Source organism: Myxocyprinus asiaticus, chromosome 32 (assembly GCF_019703515.2).
Source record: "Myxocyprinus asiaticus isolate MX2 ecotype Aquarium Trade chromosome 32, UBuf_Myxa_2, whole genome shotgun sequence".
Taxonomy (NCBI): Eukaryota; Metazoa; Chordata; class Actinopteri; order Cypriniformes; family Catostomidae; genus Myxocyprinus; species Myxocyprinus asiaticus.
In genome coordinates, this window is record NC_059375.1 from 18,565,029 (window position 1) to 18,582,337 (window position 17,309).

The following is a 17,309-nucleotide window of genomic DNA, read 5'->3' on the forward strand; positions in this document are numbered from 1 at the left end:
GCACTCGCAGTTTGAAAAAAAATCAGCAGTGTTTTCTGTGCAGAAAATCTCCCTCTCTATCTTTTCATGCACATGTGTAATCCAAACAAATAGCTGAACTCGGCTCTTTTTTTTAAAGAGTTTGTTAAGAAGAAAATATAAACTCAGCAAAAAGAGAAAAGTCCTCTCACTTTCAACTGCTTTTATTTTCAGCAAACTTAACATGTAAATATTTGTATGAACATAAAAAGATTCAACAACTAAGACATAAACTGAACAAGTTTCACAGACACGTGACTAACAGAAATGGAATAATGTGTTCCTGAACAAAATCAAAAGTAACAGTCAGTATCTGGTGTGGCCACCAGCTGCGTTAAGTACTGCAGTGCATCTCCTCCTCATGGACTGCACCAGATTTGCCAGTTCTTGCTGTGAGATGTTACCCCAAACTTCCACCAAGGCACTTGCAAGTTCCCAGACATTTCTGGGGGGAATGGCCCTAGCCCTCACCCTCCGATCCAACATGTCCCAGATGTGCTCAATGGGATTGAGATCCGGGCTCTCCGTTGGCCATGGCAGAACACTGAAATTCCTGTCTTGCAGGAAATCACGCACAGAATGAGCAGTATGGCTGGTGGCATTGTCATGCTGGAGGGTCCTTCAACGATAAACGTGAGTCCGACCATCACACCTGGTGAGACAAAATCGTGACTCGTCAGTGAAGAGCACTTTTTGCCAGTCCTGTCTGGTCCAGCGAAGGTGGGTTTGTGCACATAGGCGACATTGTTGCCGGTGATGTCTGGTAAGGACCTGCCTTACAACAGGCATACAAGCCCTCAGTCCAGCCACTCTCAGCCAATTGCGGACAGTCTGAGCACTGATGAAGGGATTGGGTTTTCCTGGTGTATCTCAGGCAGTTGTTGTTGCCATCCTGTACCTGTCCCGCAGATGTGATATTCGGATGTACCGATCCTGTGCAGGTGTTGTTACACGTGCTCTGCCACTGCGAGGACGATCAGCTGTCCTTCCTGTCTCCCTGTAGTGCTGTCTTAGGCGTCTCACAGTACGGACATTGCAATTTATTGCCCTGGCCACATCTGCAGTCCTCATGCCTCCATGCAGCATGCCTAAGGCACGTTCACACAGATGAGCAGGGACCCTGGGCATCTTTCTTCTGGTGTTTTTCAGAGTCAGTAGAAAGGTCTCTTTAGTGTCCTAAGTTTTTATAACTGTGACCTTAATTGCCTACCGTACGTGTCTTAATGACCATTCCACAGGTGCATGTTCATTAATTGTTTATGGTTCATTGAACAAGCATGGAAAACATTGTTTAAACCCTTTACAATAAAGATCTGTAAAGTTATTTGGATTTTTACAAAATTATCTTTAAATACAGTGTCCTGAATAAGGGATGTTTCTTTTTTTGCTGAGTGTATGACTTGCTATTAAATGTTTTAAACGTTTAATTAATCGGATATCCCGATACTGGTATCAGAATTGGGTCCGATACCGCGCTCACGTACTGGTACTTGTACTCGGAAAATTGCTTTGATACCAAAAAGCAACCATCTGAGGTACGAATATCATTACGTAAACATTCAGCGCACATATTAAAATCACGTCATGTCCTATTGAGATTATTTAACAGCAAAAGCTGCAACTGAATATTATAAATATATAGTTTGCACGTGCAGCGTTTTAAATGTGAGTGCTTGTGAATGTGTGGAGCAGGTGTTGTACAGACATAAAGACACAAGCTGCTCTTATCTTTAAGAGATCCTTGGTTCATACATGTAAAACACTATTATGAGCATTGCATGCTCTGTTTTTAGCAGATGACAGAGCAGGTTTTTTTTTAGCAGTTTTTAGCGCTAATTTACATTATAGCATGAGTCATATACAGACTACATATTTATTTATTTAAATAGTAGCCTTTTGCGGTTTAATAATCACTTTTGAGTCACGTTGCGACCGGCTTTTCTGGATTGGGAATCTGCCTTCATAACATCAGTGCTCCTTTGTCATAATAACACAGAAACACTTCAAAATAAAAGCTCCGCCAAAATAAAAGCTCAATTTAATGAAAACATTATGACAGAAATAAATCACTAATGTATAGTTATGTAATATTCACTGTTATACTACTACTACTACTACTACTACTAATAATAATAATAATAAATCAATTGAAATTGTATTACATTTAATCAATATCTCACATCTTTATTGTTCTGTTATGCAGCACTTTATTTGACAAAAATAACTCCAGTGTTGTATTTAGGATTGTGCTGTGAGGTTCAGTATAAAATCACTTCATTTGATAAAAATAATACAATATCATGTTGAAAATGAATTGTTTACTTTCATTTGATTAAAGTTTTAATGAACTAATTTATTTAAACGCCATTTCGATATAAAATGGAGTTCAGAAAAAAAAAAAAAAAAAAACAGGTATCGGACTCCGTATCAGTGAGCACTTAAAAAAGTATCGGTACTTGTACTCGTTCTCCAAAAAATGGTATCGGGACATCCCTATTTTAAACCATAACAGACCTTTATAATGGGGCAAATCAAGTGTGCAAATGATGAATTTTGAGATTGATCTAAAAATCACATTAAATCTGACCTGGCGGTTCACACTGAAGGCATTGGAAAAAATCTGATACATATCTGATTTATTTCCACATATGAAAGTGGCCCAGATCGGATTTGAAAATGTCAGATTCAAAGCGCTTGTGTCTGTTCTCACTGTCATCCAATTATCAGATCTGTGTCACATGTGAGGAAAAAAAAATCTGATTTGGGCCACATTCAGCTGCAGTGTGAATGTAGCCACTGCAATCGAGGAATTCTCTAGTAAAGGAGCCACTGCGGTCGAGAAATTCTCTAGTAAAGGAAGTTCAAATTAAATATTTGAAGTCAATAAACCTGACTCAACCTATAGAGCTGATCAATAGCTTAACAACACACCTCATAAATTTCTCAGATTTTTCTGTAAAATGTCCCTGACTCTATGCACCACTTGACCTGGAGTCAAAGATGACCTTTATTCACACATTTTGCATTATGAGTTAATTGTGTACATGGCTGCAAGGCCCTTTTGCTCCAGTTTTTCCACATCACATCAGGATCGACTTTGTTTATTTTCTCCTCTTGCATTGTTGTGAAGTCCCATGTGGTGCTTTATTTTAGCATCTGCATTTAAAATAGACATTCTTCAGACATTTCACATTCCGCTGTTTAAAGGGTCATGCCCTAAGGTGGGTGGAGTTTACAGAAACTACCTTTGTATGTAATTGAACTCACCCCTCTCCCACTAATTCCTTTGTTAATACATTTTTATGGAGAGTGGGAACATGGAGAGCAATCTGTCACAATGCTGTAACAACATCAGACTTCACTCCAAAGAAAGAGATCTTTTAGACACTGGAAAATAATACATTGCCATTCTGAAAACTTTCTAGGAAGTTACTTTGTGGATGATCATATCTATTGTCTCATTATGTTACTTTGGTTTGCTACAGGCTAGAGGCCACAAGGATGGAGGATTGTCATCCAGTCAGAAGACTCGACCCATGTCAGGAGAGGGCGTGGCCTGGAAGGGTCCCCGCACGGTGGTGCTGCAAAAGAACTCTCAGGGCTTCGGTTTTACGCTGCGGCACTTCATCGTGTATCCACCGGAGTCTGCTTTTCACACTAACCTGAAGGTAACAAAATTAACAACTTTAGATGGATAGTTGACCCAAAAATGAGAATTCTATCATCATTGACTCACCCTCTTGTCGTTTCAAACCTGTATGATTGTCTCTCTTTCGTGGAACACAAAAGGAGATGCTAGTAAGCATGTTAGTGACTGAAAACACAAGTCACCATTTACTTTGGGTTAGAGTGAGGGTTTGTTTTAGTACATGACAAAAATCATCTTTACTCATTAATATTTATTGTGACAAGTGATGCATGACAAGACAATTTGCCAGTTATTTGATTTCTATTTCAAAGTGTCCCACTGGGTAGCCTCATCCACAATGAAACATCTTTGGTCCAAAATCTTGCTGGTCCAAAATCAAGCTGATGTGTAATATATTTTAAAACTTTCTCCTATCCCAAATTAATATGCTCAGACATCCATAAGTAAGCCATTTGTATGTTGATTTAACTTAAAACTGAAAAATATTGTAGTTTTGTGGCTTTGAGTTTGTTTGTGTGAGTGGCCCACCCAGGTGACACAGCAACATTGGCTCAACCAACCAGGTGAGTTTGGGATGGGACTGTCTTGTTTTTTTCCAGCCAGTGGTAGACAAAGTGAGTGTTTAGGACAAATCTTTGAAAACAAACATTATTTTTGCTATTCCGCTGGTGATGCAAAAATTACATTCATCAGCTTTAAATATTAAATACGTTTTGACCAACTGTGAATTTATCGCATCATACAGCATTTACGCTTTCAGTGAAAAATCACTTGACGCTGGGAAGTTGATGTTTGGTTATGACACTTGTGAGTGGTCTTCTGCCTCTCTGACTTGGCACACAGCACAATGAAGGCTTAAATCTTTGAGACAAACATATCATGAATATGTAGGTCAACGGGATGCACCAATTTGATCAAAAGCCCATTTGAGAAAGCAGGCAGGGACCTCACCCCTGTTCAACCCATTAGCCATGTCCACTCCACCTATAAATTACCCCAGAGCCCCCCCCCCCCCGCCTCTCAGGTCCCCTGCCTCGGTGTCACTGAAAGGGTCAGGACAGACTGGTGCTTCTTGGGCAGCAAAGCCCTTTGCTTTTGTCTGCATGCGTTAGGAATGAGCCGTGTCAGCGAAGCCTAAAGCTTTCACACAGCTAGCTACATGGCTACATGCAAACTGCACACTCAGCTCTGTGTATGTATGTGAGTGATTTAAGGAAGTCCACCTTTATGTGTTTCCATGTAAGCATAAATTGTATTGGTAAAGTCCTAGTGTGCAGAGTAGCTGTCACTGTACTGTACTGTAAATTGCTTTGGATAAGAAGAGTGCTAAATGAGTAACAACAAACTGCATTGAACATTTGGGTACTCCCCCTAGTGGTGTGAAGGTTACATGACAATACAGGCTGAAGCAGTTTTACTGACCTCAGTCATTAACTCTGTTTTTCAGGATGAGGAGAATGGCAATGGCAAAGGTAAGTTAATCTAAAACTTTAGATGATGCTCATAGTATTACAGTTGTGAGTGCTTGTATGATGGTTTTATGCTTTTGCTAAGGAGGTCAGAGGCCTCGTCTGGAGCCAATGGACACCATCTTTGTGAAGAATGTGAAAGAGAAAGGCCCAGCCCATCAGGCTGGCTTGTGTACAGGTAGGGGAACATGGTATGGCCATATCTGAAACATGTTGTGTGCTTTGTCTGTTCACATACCCTAACCACAACCATTATGGTAAATATGTGTGTGTTTGTGTTAAGGAGACAGGCTGGTGAAGGTGAATGGAGAAAGTGTGCTGGGGAAAACTTATTCTCAGGTCATTGCATTGATTCAGAATAGGTGAGGCTACTTTGAATAGCTATTAATTAATAAGCAGTACTAATTACAAAGAACAAAGTGGATTGGTATCTACTGTGAATTTGTAATTTGATAGCTGCGTGTGTTTGTTTTTAGTGAGAATGTGCTGGAGTTGTCCATCATGCCTAAAAATGAGGATGTGCTACAGTTGGTAAGTGTGAGTATGACCTTTCTTCTGTTCTTCCTACTTTTCTACACCATTTCCTTACTCACACACATCTGTAAGAAACTAAATGCTCTGCTCTGATATACTATACACTCTAGCATCACCTAAACTTATTTTTTAATTCTATTTTCCCTTTGAGATCCCTGATGAATAATGCCTAAGATTGTTTCTGGTCTTAGCTGGTCTCCCATCCAGGTCAGGCTAGTCTGTTGTCTGGTTTTAGAGGGGTGTTGGGCTCTTGTCAGCTGTTTTGACTGAGAGACCAGTTTTTTTTCCTGCAAGGGTTGACTGTTTGCCTTTTAATATTGGGTAAGCCCCCATTCATCATTAACTTGGTTCCTTCTCTTACAGGCATATTCTCAAGATGCCTACTTGAGAGGGAATGTGCCATACACTGGAGAAGCCCACAACCTTCCAGAACCTCCTTCAATCTGCTACCCAAGCAGCAAATCCACCTCCACTACCCAGAACCACAGTCTTCCTGATAACATGAACTGTAAACCCAACCCCACTCTGGACAAATGCTCTGGAGGAGACAGCTCTGGGATCGTTGGACTTGCCTTAGAGGGCGTAGCGACTCAGCGTGTTCCCCCCGACCATCATCAACTAACACACCACCGTGCCCGCTCCTTCTCCTCTGTAGGGAAAACAATGAGCCCATTAGACTTCCACTTTGCTAACCACAACGCAGCCATTGCCTCCGCCACTCTCCCTCACCCTAGGAAAGGCAGTCTTCCCCAAGCCCACAGTGAACTGTGCCACCAGGCTCTGTGTGATTGGTACTACAGCCAAGCGGAGTGCCCAGGCCTTGCTATGTCACATCAACATCGGAGCATCTCTCAAGACCAACTGTCTGAGTTGGGATTTGCAATGGGAGGTTCTCATGGTGGATGGCCACACAGTGCCTCTCAGGACACCCTTTTGCTCCACTACAGTGCAGCAATAGGGTCCAACCACTCCCCTCATATGGACTCTTACAGGCTGGGCAGATGGGGCATGCCTGGAGGTCAGACCTCAAGCCGTTCCCGCTCAGAGAACCTGCTGACTGCTTACGCTTGGTATGAGCAGAGTTATGTCCATTCGGCAGAGACTCTAGGAAAGGCATCCGTTTTGATCTCGCCACGCAATGAACGACCAGCCTGGCCTCATCAGAGCAGTCAGCCAATGAAGACTGAAGAGCACCCCAGCCTGGTCAATCATCGTGCAGTCATTTCCACAACAGTGCCACCCTCAGTGCGAGGCTCAAGCCCTGCCCACCAGCAGCAACAGATGGGATCTCAATCACAGCAGGCTGCTCAGATCAAACGTTCACCTGCACAAACTGTAGATGACCAGACAATAGGCTATCGTAGCTATAGCCCCTCCTTCTGCCGAAAGGCCAGCCATCTTATGCAGCAGTCGCACTCCTTCAGGGATCCATCGTACACTGGACCTCACCTCAGCTGGACCCCTAAAACCAGCTCCCCGGAAAGTGTGTCCTCCTCAGGACGTGAGTCCTCTCCTCAGCCACTGCCCCCCACAACAGAGCTCCATGACTTAACGAGAACAGGCTCAGGGGTTGGTGAGTTTGTAGAAGAGCCTGTTCAGGCTCAGATTCAGGAGGTGGTCCTCAGACAAAAGCCCCCTTCAGGTAGAAAGACCCCTCATGGGGTGCGACATACCCATTATGTTTTATCTGTGGATTCGTCTGAACCTCTTTCAGCAACAGTCCCAGCATCACTGTCAGGAGATCCAGCGCACCAAATTAATGGTGTACTTCCATCCCTGCCTGTGGAGCAGGACTCCCTGGCTACCATCCCTTTCATAGGTCAGTCTGGAAGCTACAGGACCCTACAACCTGATTTTTGATTATACTCTTTGTATTAATGTATCACTTCAGTAGGATCAGAAATTAACCAGGGCCCTGGGCAAAAATGCCCCAAATATTTTCTCAGCTTTTTTATTTATGTTATCTTTTGTTTTTGTTTTTGTTTTTTTAGGTTATCTCACATTTGATATAGCAGTGACCAGGGTTAGTTGTCACACATTTTACTCCAGTGAATATTTCTAAGAGTATGTTTATTTTTTAGTCAATTTCTGCATAGCCACATACCTTGAAATCGTGGTGTAACAAGGTTAAGGATGGGAAAGGAGGAGGCGGGAACCGGCTAAACAATCAGAGTAATATCCTTCTGGCCCCACCTGCCAGCAGGCTTTTCCCCGCCTCTCTAGGGCTGGGGATGGGGACGAGGGGAGGGAAAAACAAAACAAAAAAAAGAGGAGAGGGAAAGGGCAAGGTGGAGCGACAGTGAGAAAGAGAGTGAGAGGAGAGAGAGAAAAAACTTGCTCGCCGGTCCCCAGACATGCCGTCGCCTGGTCCTCGATCACTCCTCCACCCTCTGGCAGATGACAGCCGCTCCTCCCTGGGTGGACCGGAGCCAGTCCTCCGACCGCTGGCGGATGGAACGCCCCTCCGCGTATTAGAGGCCGGTAGGAAACTCCTATGTGCCTGGCAGCGGCTCCACCGCTCCAGGCGGCCGGTAGTGAGCCCCTCCTCCTCTCGTAGGCGGCGGCCATTCCTCCACATCCAGGCGGCCGGCAGCAACTCCTCTGTCCCCCGGCGGATGGCCGCAGCTGCTCCTTTGGGTGGATGGCAGTGGCGAGGACACCACGACAGTGCATCCCTCCTCCTTCCCAGGTTTCGGCACCAATGTAACAAGGTTAACGATGGGAAAGGAGGAGGCGGGAACCGGCTGAACAATCAAAGTAATATTTTAATATGAACTTAAACAAAAAGACACAAAAACGTAAACACACACATGGCAGCTGCATGTGGCTCTCTCTCGAACTGCTGCATTCCGCTGCACTTATCCCTCTCCTCGGCTGATTAGCCCGATTGTGGGCCGGGTGTGCGTAGTCACGGCCCGGCCCCGCCCTCCTCCTCGTCACTTGTGGTTACAAAAAAGCTATTGCAGCCACATTTTCACTGTTCTTAACCAGGAAAAAAGATACTGTTTACTTAACACGTTGACCTTTTGTGACAATATGCCCCCCACACTATACAGGGCAAGTTGTTACCGTGGAACTTGCCACTTAACCATTGGAACCGCCACCACCAAAACAAAACATACACCTCTCTTTAAATGAGACAACATGCCCCAACCTGATTCTCATGAAAAATACCTTTGTCCTATAAACACATTTAAACCTTTCGGAAAAAAATCTGCCCATAATATAGTTGACCCTTGCCTTTAATGTTTGCCAGTGTAGTTTAAATATATTAACTTGTTTACCTAAGAGCTATAACAAAAATATGATTGTGAAAATTTACTTGAAGGGTAGAAATCATAAAAGTTTTAATTGAAGAACATTTTAAACCAACACACAACACACCTCTGATAGAGAAAACACATTCTGGACTTTTGATTCCTTGTGACAACTTACCCCTGTGACAGCTAGCCCCGGTCTCCCCAGTTTCATTACATTCTAATCTAGGCCTTTCTAGTTTAGTATAGGTTTGAAGGATTTTACATAAATGGAAAGCATGCTGTGTGTTTATAATATGGTTATGAAAAAATTCCCTCATAATGGTAAAAATGCCCCTGGAAATCAGTTCCACGGGGCAAATATTGCTGCTTAATAAAAATGTGAATTTCAGCGGCAGACACTGGTGTAGGCCCACATGGAATCCACGCTTACAGAATTCCACAGAATCTGAATGCCCATCCTTTACAAAATTCATCATATCCCCACACCTTGTGACTTTGTTTATTTGTTTTTCCCTATTATAATAGCATTTGAAAGAGATTTTAATACTTTTCTTTAAGCTAAACAATAAAAATGTAGAACTCTCAGCTCTGTGTAACACATTTCACCATATTTCACTCTATTCCATGGATTTCCACAGAATTCCCCTCACAATTGGCACATTAAATGTGAAAAAAGTCCTTAGATTCCATGAGGGCCTAGTTATGTGTTCCTTTTGATACCATCTTGGGTCAGCTTATGGGCATACTGCTTGCTACAAAGGACTCCATCCTTATTAGAACCTTTAATTCCATAGTTAACTCTGGGAGCCTAAATTATTTTACATTTGTTGTCCTGTGGAGCAGCCAGTGCCTTATTTCTCAGCATCCCCAACTAAAACCTTCCTTACCCCTCTAATTCTCACATCTAATAGATGAGCCCACCAGTCCCAGTGTAGACCTTTGTGCTCTCCATGTGTCAGCGTCTTCTGTGGTGTCCAGCAGCCTATGCCAGGCGTCTGCCCACAGCACCAGCTCTGTCTCTCCTATTCTCACCTCCCCCTTTACCAGCCTCCTCTACACAGACTGCAGTGAGTCCCTCGCTCCCCAACCCCAAATCCAACTCCGTTTACAGAGGCCTCCATAGAGCGCAACAGTGACTATGCACTTTTTTTGCATCCTTGGTTCCAGAAGTATTTTTCCCATTCATTTTCTCCATAGAGATTTCAATGTTTCAAAAAAAAAAAAAAAAAAAAAAAAAAAAGAAACAAGACTGACGACTTAAAGGGATAGTTCATCCAAAAATAACCATTCCGTTATTATTTACTTACCTTAATGATGTTCCAAACCCATATGCATTTCTTTCTTCCTTGGAACACAAAAGGTGATCTGAGGCAAAATTTTAACTTCAGTTACCATTCGCATTCATCATGTGGCAAAAGGATGCACTGAAACTGAATGGTGACTGATGCTAACATTCTGTCTAATATCTCCATTTGTGTTCCTTGAAAGTAAGTCATATAGGGTTGGATGGGACAATATAAAATTAAGGATTTATAAACAAATATATTGGCAGTTTGAGAGTGTAGGAAGACCAGGAATTCGGTTAATAAATCCTTTTTTTTTTTTTTTTTTTTTTATTAAGTTGAAATCACACTGACTTGTGGCTTCTACATAAGCATATCATCTTTCAGCAATGATTAAGAGAATATAAGTGGGATTTTTGCTTCTGGAACGTGACTGTTGCACTCTATTGTCCCTTTGTCTGATCATCTTTCTACAAAAATCACCAGTTTCGTCTCACATGCATGTTTACGGTCTCTTAGGTATCACCATTTTTATCTTTATTTTTTTCCATCTGCCAGGTGCCTTTCCAGTTTATCTCACATGTTATCAGTCTCATTCATTCTTGTCTGTCTCTCTGACTGTTGGCTCTGATGGTCATCTGTCTATCAAAACCAGCATCATCTGTCACATTTATAATTTTCCTGTAGACATCAAAGTCTTTTATCATTTTTTTTTCTTTTTTTTTTACTGATGTCTCTTTCCTCAGCATGTATCACACTGCCTGTTTGTCATGCAGTCTCAAAGCATTTTCTCATCTAACCATGTCACCTCTTTCAATATGTCTACTCTGTAATGGTGTCACTATATCTGTGTCTGTCTTTGTCTTCTGTCATTGCCACTCAATGTCTCCAACGTCCATCATTTTCCCTCTATTTCACCTCTGTCGTCAACACAGGCTCCAAATTTAACAGCTATCAAGCCAAATTTTTGCAAATATTACTAGTGGCTGGTAAGTTTTCCACAAGTTCACAGCTTTCCAATTGGTATTTGCTCATTTGGGTGGCATTTTAACACTTTTAATAGTTCACCCATAAATGAAAGTTCTGTTATTATTAACTCACTCTTACGTCGTTCCAAACCTATATGCTATTATTGTTCTTTTGAAACACAAAGAGAGAAGTTTGAAGAATATTCACAAAGCTGTTTTCCATACAGCAACATTTCATAGTGACCACGTTTGTCAAGTTCCCAAAAGGCCAAAAAAGCCTTATAAAAGTAGTCTGTATTACTTTAGCCATACAATAGCTTTGTGTGTTGAACAGACCAAAATTATTCACTTATAATCTTCCCTTTCACTACTCTGGTGGGTTTCAGTAACATCAAATGTCATTGTCTTGTGAAAAATGTCATGACGGTAAACCTGTGCCATTTTTTATATGAAAGCTACTGTACATAATGATTTGCATGAATGATTCGATTTGAGAGGGAATAATGAATTTGGTCATTTGAACTTGGTTTTGGTTTGGCTTTGAATATATAAATAATTTTGTTTGTATGGACTACTTTTAGTGTTATTTGTCCTTTTTGGAGCTTGATAGACATGATCACTATAAACTGTTTGTGTATGGAAAAGATTTGCAGTGGGATTCTTCAAAATTCTCCACACAGGATTTTTTTTTTTTTTCATCAAAAGAAAACAAACAGCATATAGGTTTGGAACAACATTAAGGAGAGTAAATGAAGTATTCTTTTCATTTATATCTGTCCATAATCATTTAAGAAATTAATTTCTGTATTCATCCTGTCACTTGTCTTATCCATCGCCACCTCTTCTTTCTCTTTTTCATGCATTTCTTTTCTTTCGTCCCTCACTGCACTGTCTTTTTGTAACAGGGAAAATCAAAAACAGCCGTCGCTCCTCCTACTTGCTGGCCATCACCACGGAGCGTTCCAAGTCATGTGACGAGGGCCTGAACACCTTTAGGGAGGAGGGTCGCGTCTTCTCGTGAGTGTGAGGGGTGGATGGTGTCACAGCACAGTCAGAAAAATCACAACTTTGTTCTCTGGAACAACCAGTGCACATAACATACTGTTTGTTGTCTTATCTCTTTACGAGAATACTCAGGCACTCAACACTATAGCTTTTAAATTACATTCTCAGTAGATGTGTTCAGGGTTTATTTTAGTACAGCGTCTGTGCATGGGCAAATTCTCAGTTTCCTCTAATGGAACTGAGGTTATGTTATTTGAAATGCAGATTACTGCATTAAAAGGGATAGTTCACCCAAAAATGAAAATTCTCTCATCATTTACTCACCGTCATGCCATCCCAGATGTGTGTCTTTCTTTCTTCTGCTGAATACAAACAAAGATTTTTAGAAGAATACTTCAGCTCTGCAGGTCCATACACTGCAAGTGAATGTGTACCAACATTTTGAAGCTCCAAAAGTACATAAAGGCAGCATAAAATATTTATGTGCTTTTTTACTATAAATCTCCACCTTTAATTTCACTTTCACATTCTTCTCGTTTTTGGCGATTCGCAGTCTTCGTACACATTGCCACCTACTGGACAGGGAGGAGACTTTATTTTAAAAAGTATTTAATTATTGACCTGTTTCTCACCCACACACTATCATATCACTTCTGAAGATATGGATTTAACCACTGGAGTCTTATGGATTACTTTTATGCTGCCTTTATGTGCATTTTGGAGGTTCAAAATGTTGGTACCCATTCACTTGCATTGTATGGACCGACAGAGCTGAAATATTCTTCTAAAAATCTTCATTTGTGTTCAGAAGAAGAAAAAAAGTCATTCACATCTGGGATGGCATGAGGGTGAGTAAATTATGAGAGAATTTTCATTTTTGGGTGGACTATCTCTTTTAAGTATCTTAAAGTGTGAAAATACATCCTACAGTGGTCACACAAAGGATTTGGCCATACAAAAATATATGAATGTCCAACCAAGTGGTTTTTATTTAAAGAAATATAGCACACACACACACAAAAAAAGCAAAACATTTCTCAAAAAGAAGTTGATTAGGTTTCAAATTATAAAACAGTAGATACATTGTTCAGAATTAGGACAAAACTTAGTAGAACACATCCATAGTTAATGTGATGAACTACATTTGTATTTAATCTGCTAAGACACCTGTGTGAATGTGAGGGGAACTGATGTCATCCATCCACTAAAAATGTTTTAGTTTTTAGTTATTACAAAAATGCAAGTTAGTTCTGAGAAAAGCTCTGTCATTGTCTGTTTGCAGATTATAATTGGATTGATACTAAGTATCTACTGCAATTACAAAAGTTTTGCATTTTAGGACTGCTGTATGTAGTGTGTTTCTTTCTGAAGTGATTTATCCTAGGTTTATCCTAGGTTTTCTGAAGTATGTTATTAATAACGTTGTCCTGTCCCTTTACAGGAGACTACCAAAAAGGGTCAAAAGCTTTTTCACAGATGGAGTAAGTTCTTCTCTTCTGTACCCAACCTCAAATATAGTAATTATTTATCCATTAAGAGTAAATTAAGTAATGAACCTGAGTGTCTCTTTCATGTGTTTTTTTTTTTTTTAGTCTCTGGAGAGTCTTCGAGCAGCAGAGGAAGCACGCTCTAAACGTCACTCCACCTCTGAACTGGGGAGCATCACTCTCACTGACATCAGAAAGGAAGGCTGGCTGCACTATAAACAGATTCTCACCGAGAAGGGAAAGGTCTTACACTCATTACCCCCTTATATGGCATGAATCTACTTATTTGTCATTTGCTTTTAGAGGTTTTTATTAGGTAAACGTTATCCTGGGTTACCTTGTTCCATGTTTCACACTGTTCATACTTTAACCCAGGGTTAATTGTAGTGTTTAAGCCTATGTTTAACATTAAACTGTATAACACCTTTGAGAAATTGTGGATGTGTGACCCGCCCAAACATTTCTTGAGTCCTCCATGCTTCTGTCTGCATTGCATACAGAAAGTGGGTGGCGGCATGCGTCCATGGAAACGTGTCTTTTCTGTACTGCGCTCCCATTCGCTCTTCCTTTACAAGGACAAGCGGGAGGCTGTACTTGGAGCAGGAGGTCACGGCAACGGACAAGGGGAGGATGATCAGCCAATCAGCATTCGAGGCTGCTTGATTGACATTGCTTACAGCGAGACGAAGCGCAAGCACACCTTGCGGTTGACGACGCAAGACTTCTGCGAGTACCTGTTGCAGGCGGAGGACAGGGATGACATGCTGAGCTGGATCAGAATCATCAGAGAGAACAGCAAGACTGACAATGAGGTTTGTTTGGGGGGGCGAATGGCCAAGACTAAAGATGTGGTCACACCAGTGCTCCATTTACTTCCATTCTTAAGTATAGTTTCGTCTTTCAATGCATAGCAAAATTCAAGTTTGGCAAATTCAGAGCCAAATAATGTTTGACCAATAATGGATTTATACGTAACAGATTGACCTCTTTGCTCAATACAAAGAATATAAACATATAAATAAAAATATTTAAAGCTGCATGGTTTGCAGTATTGTGGGAAAGTGGAGTACAGATATTTTAATCATGATTTTACTATGAATATTTTAACATTTTTAAGTTATTATTATTTGTTTTTAATGTATTATTTATTGAAAAAAATAAACGAAGGCTGTCAATTTAACATGTTAATTCAGTGCAATTTATTATTATTATTTATTAATTACATGGGTCTCTGGAATACTCGATTTGTCAATGGCGCAATCTAGCAGTCTGATATTTTTGAGTAACAACCGCACATCAGACTGGTCATCCGGGTATTGCGAGTCATCTTTCCTACTTCTCATATAACTCTGCGATCTCTACAAGTATGCTAATAAAATAATTTCAGCTCATATCAATGTTTCATGTCCATTTACTTATATATTTATGCAAGTAGTCTTTTGTAATAAGCTGGATAATGAGCAGTCAGATCAACAGAACAGAACTCTGAGCAAATGCAGGTTGAATTCAACTGTTTAGTGATTCTTTCTTCTCACATAATAACATAATTTCAACGCAAATCAATATTTCATGTCTATTTATTTACAGGGTTCCCACGGATCCTTAAAATGTCTTAAATTCAGTTTTCCAAAATGTAAGGTCATAAAAAGTCTTAAATGTCTTTAATGATACAACATAAGTCTTAATAATCATTTAAAGAGGTCATAAATTTGGGGGCGGAAAGACAGGAATCGTGATATGACCTAATGTGATTATCAAACTTAAAAAGAATATGATTTAATTAAATGCATGCGCTGCGTCCTTCAGAGTGAAAACATGGTGACACTGTTGTATTCTCTCCAAGCACACGGGGGCTTGTAAGTGTTTCCAGCTGTTGCAGAACAGTTCAAAATCATTAAGCCATATAGTGATCGCTTGTCATTAAGACAAGCGATCACTAATGATCAGCTGTTGATGATGATGATGATATAATGTTGATGAAATATGACAATGTTTACTTTTAATTGTTTATATTGTAATACGTTATAGATTATTGTAGGAGTGCACATTTTATTTATTGGTATTTATTGGTATTTTGGGTACACCATGAACTGCATCTGGAATTTAATTCGATTTGGACTCTTGTAGCCTCTGTCTGGCCCTCCTCATCACAGGAAAGAAAGACTAAGAACATTTAATATAGGCTACCAATTTTAAAAACTATTGGCAGATTAATTGCCTTTCTTTCAACACATTATCATATCAGCGAAATCCAATATTGGTCAACCTCTAATTTGTATTTATTTATATAATGGTAAATAAACCAATTTTAAAGTGAGGAAAACATGTCTTGAGTATTTAAAACTTGCATATAGCCAGAGAATATTTAGCATATAGATGGGCCACTTCTATTTAAATAAATGAATGGGAGAAACTGGAATGCGCAACCAAGGAGCTCTAAGCACCCAACTGTCAATGGATGTGGAAAGGACCACCTTACAGTTAAAAGAGCCAGTCACCTTTTATATACAGACATCACTTGTCAAGCAACTCACTAATGTGCATGCGAATTAGAAATATTGAGTGTTTTATGAGGTAAAAAAGCACAATTTATGATACCAGCATTATCAAATTTTATTGCTGATTTGAAATATGCTATTTGATCATAATTTTGACCAACTGTTTTTGAGATTTCAGTCTTTCCCCATTCAAGTAGATATGAGCTGCACTGGCATGACTGGAAATAGCCTCCCTAGAGCATTCCAAAAATCCCAAAGACTTTGATATAGCTACCCTATTTTACTGATAAGCAATGTTAAGGCCATGTTGAAAGTGTGCCCCTGCCTATTTAAGTAAGAGTATGTGATACATGATTTAATTCCATATGCTTGAAGTCTAGTGTGGCGGCACCTTAAAAGTTTCAAACAAAAATAACTTCACAAGTTCTGCCTTGTTTTTGAACTCATATGCATGTGAAAAGTATTCTATGTTCTCATAGCCCACAGCTCATAGAGTTTTTTTTTTGCCAGTTGTTCTGAATATGTATGCATGCATAAATTAATCAAATGTAAAGGATACTAAATATGAAGCTTTCTTTGTGTTCTGGTACAGGAACTAGGTTTCTCCAGACAGGCACTCATCAATAAGAAGCTAAATGACTATAGGAAACAGAGGTGATTTCTCTCTCCTACTAAATGCTATTTATGGTGTGGTGATGCCATTATTATTTCGTCTATGTGCCAACTATAAATAGAGTATCTTTCACAAGCATGTGGCAGTTTATTATAGATCTTATCTCTTTCCATTTGCAGTCTAACAGGCAGTAGGCCAGACACTTCTCCTAGGATCCATCAGATGATGCCACCTTTTCTCCACTCTAAGACTGAGAACACATCTGGAGTGAACCGTACCCCAGGGAAAGGTGAACTCTGTGAACCATGACAAGCACGCTCTGACACTAAGTCCCACCCCTTCACCTACTCTTTGCTCAATATAAGAAATCTTGTTTGAGCTATAGCCTTGTGGGCAGTGCTCTAACATACAGTATGTTGCAGTAGCAGCACGGGCAACCTGAGTTCAAGTCCTGCCTCAAGGACCTTTCTCAATCCTGTACCCCCTTCTTTCCTTTCATTTCTTCTCTCCCTTTCTACTTACCTA

General features: G+C 40.4%; 1 protein-coding gene across 7 annotated transcripts in view; it reads left to right on the forward strand.

The window, feature by feature from the left end:
* Positions 1-17,309, forward strand: part of arhgap23b (Rho GTPase activating protein 23b) — a 67,447-nt gene that overhangs the window by 38,768 nt on the left and 11,370 nt on the right. For 4 of the 7 annotated variants that reach the window (XM_051667438.1, XM_051667437.1, XM_051667440.1 and 1 more), the window contains 13 exons: positions 3,504-3,686; positions 5,115-5,139; positions 5,222-5,314; positions 5,420-5,498; positions 5,613-5,673; positions 6,034-7,489; positions 9,842-9,997; positions 12,087-12,198; positions 13,628-13,667; positions 13,779-13,916; positions 14,174-14,485; positions 16,764-16,825; positions 16,964-17,073. In XM_051667438.1, the coding sequence (XP_051523398.1) occupies positions 3,504-3,686; positions 5,115-5,139; positions 5,222-5,314; positions 5,420-5,498; positions 5,613-5,673; positions 6,034-7,489; positions 9,842-9,997; positions 12,087-12,198; positions 13,628-13,667; positions 13,779-13,916; positions 14,174-14,485; positions 16,764-16,825; positions 16,964-17,073 (2,827 nt within the window). The remainder of the gene's footprint in view (positions 1-3,503; positions 3,687-5,114; positions 5,140-5,221; positions 5,315-5,419; positions 5,499-5,612; positions 5,674-6,033; positions 7,490-9,841; positions 9,998-12,086; positions 12,199-13,627; positions 13,668-13,778; positions 13,917-14,173; positions 14,486-16,763; positions 16,826-16,963; positions 17,074-17,309) is intronic. The other 3 variants (XM_051667436.1, XM_051667435.1, XM_051667439.1) reach the window with 3 other exon arrangements.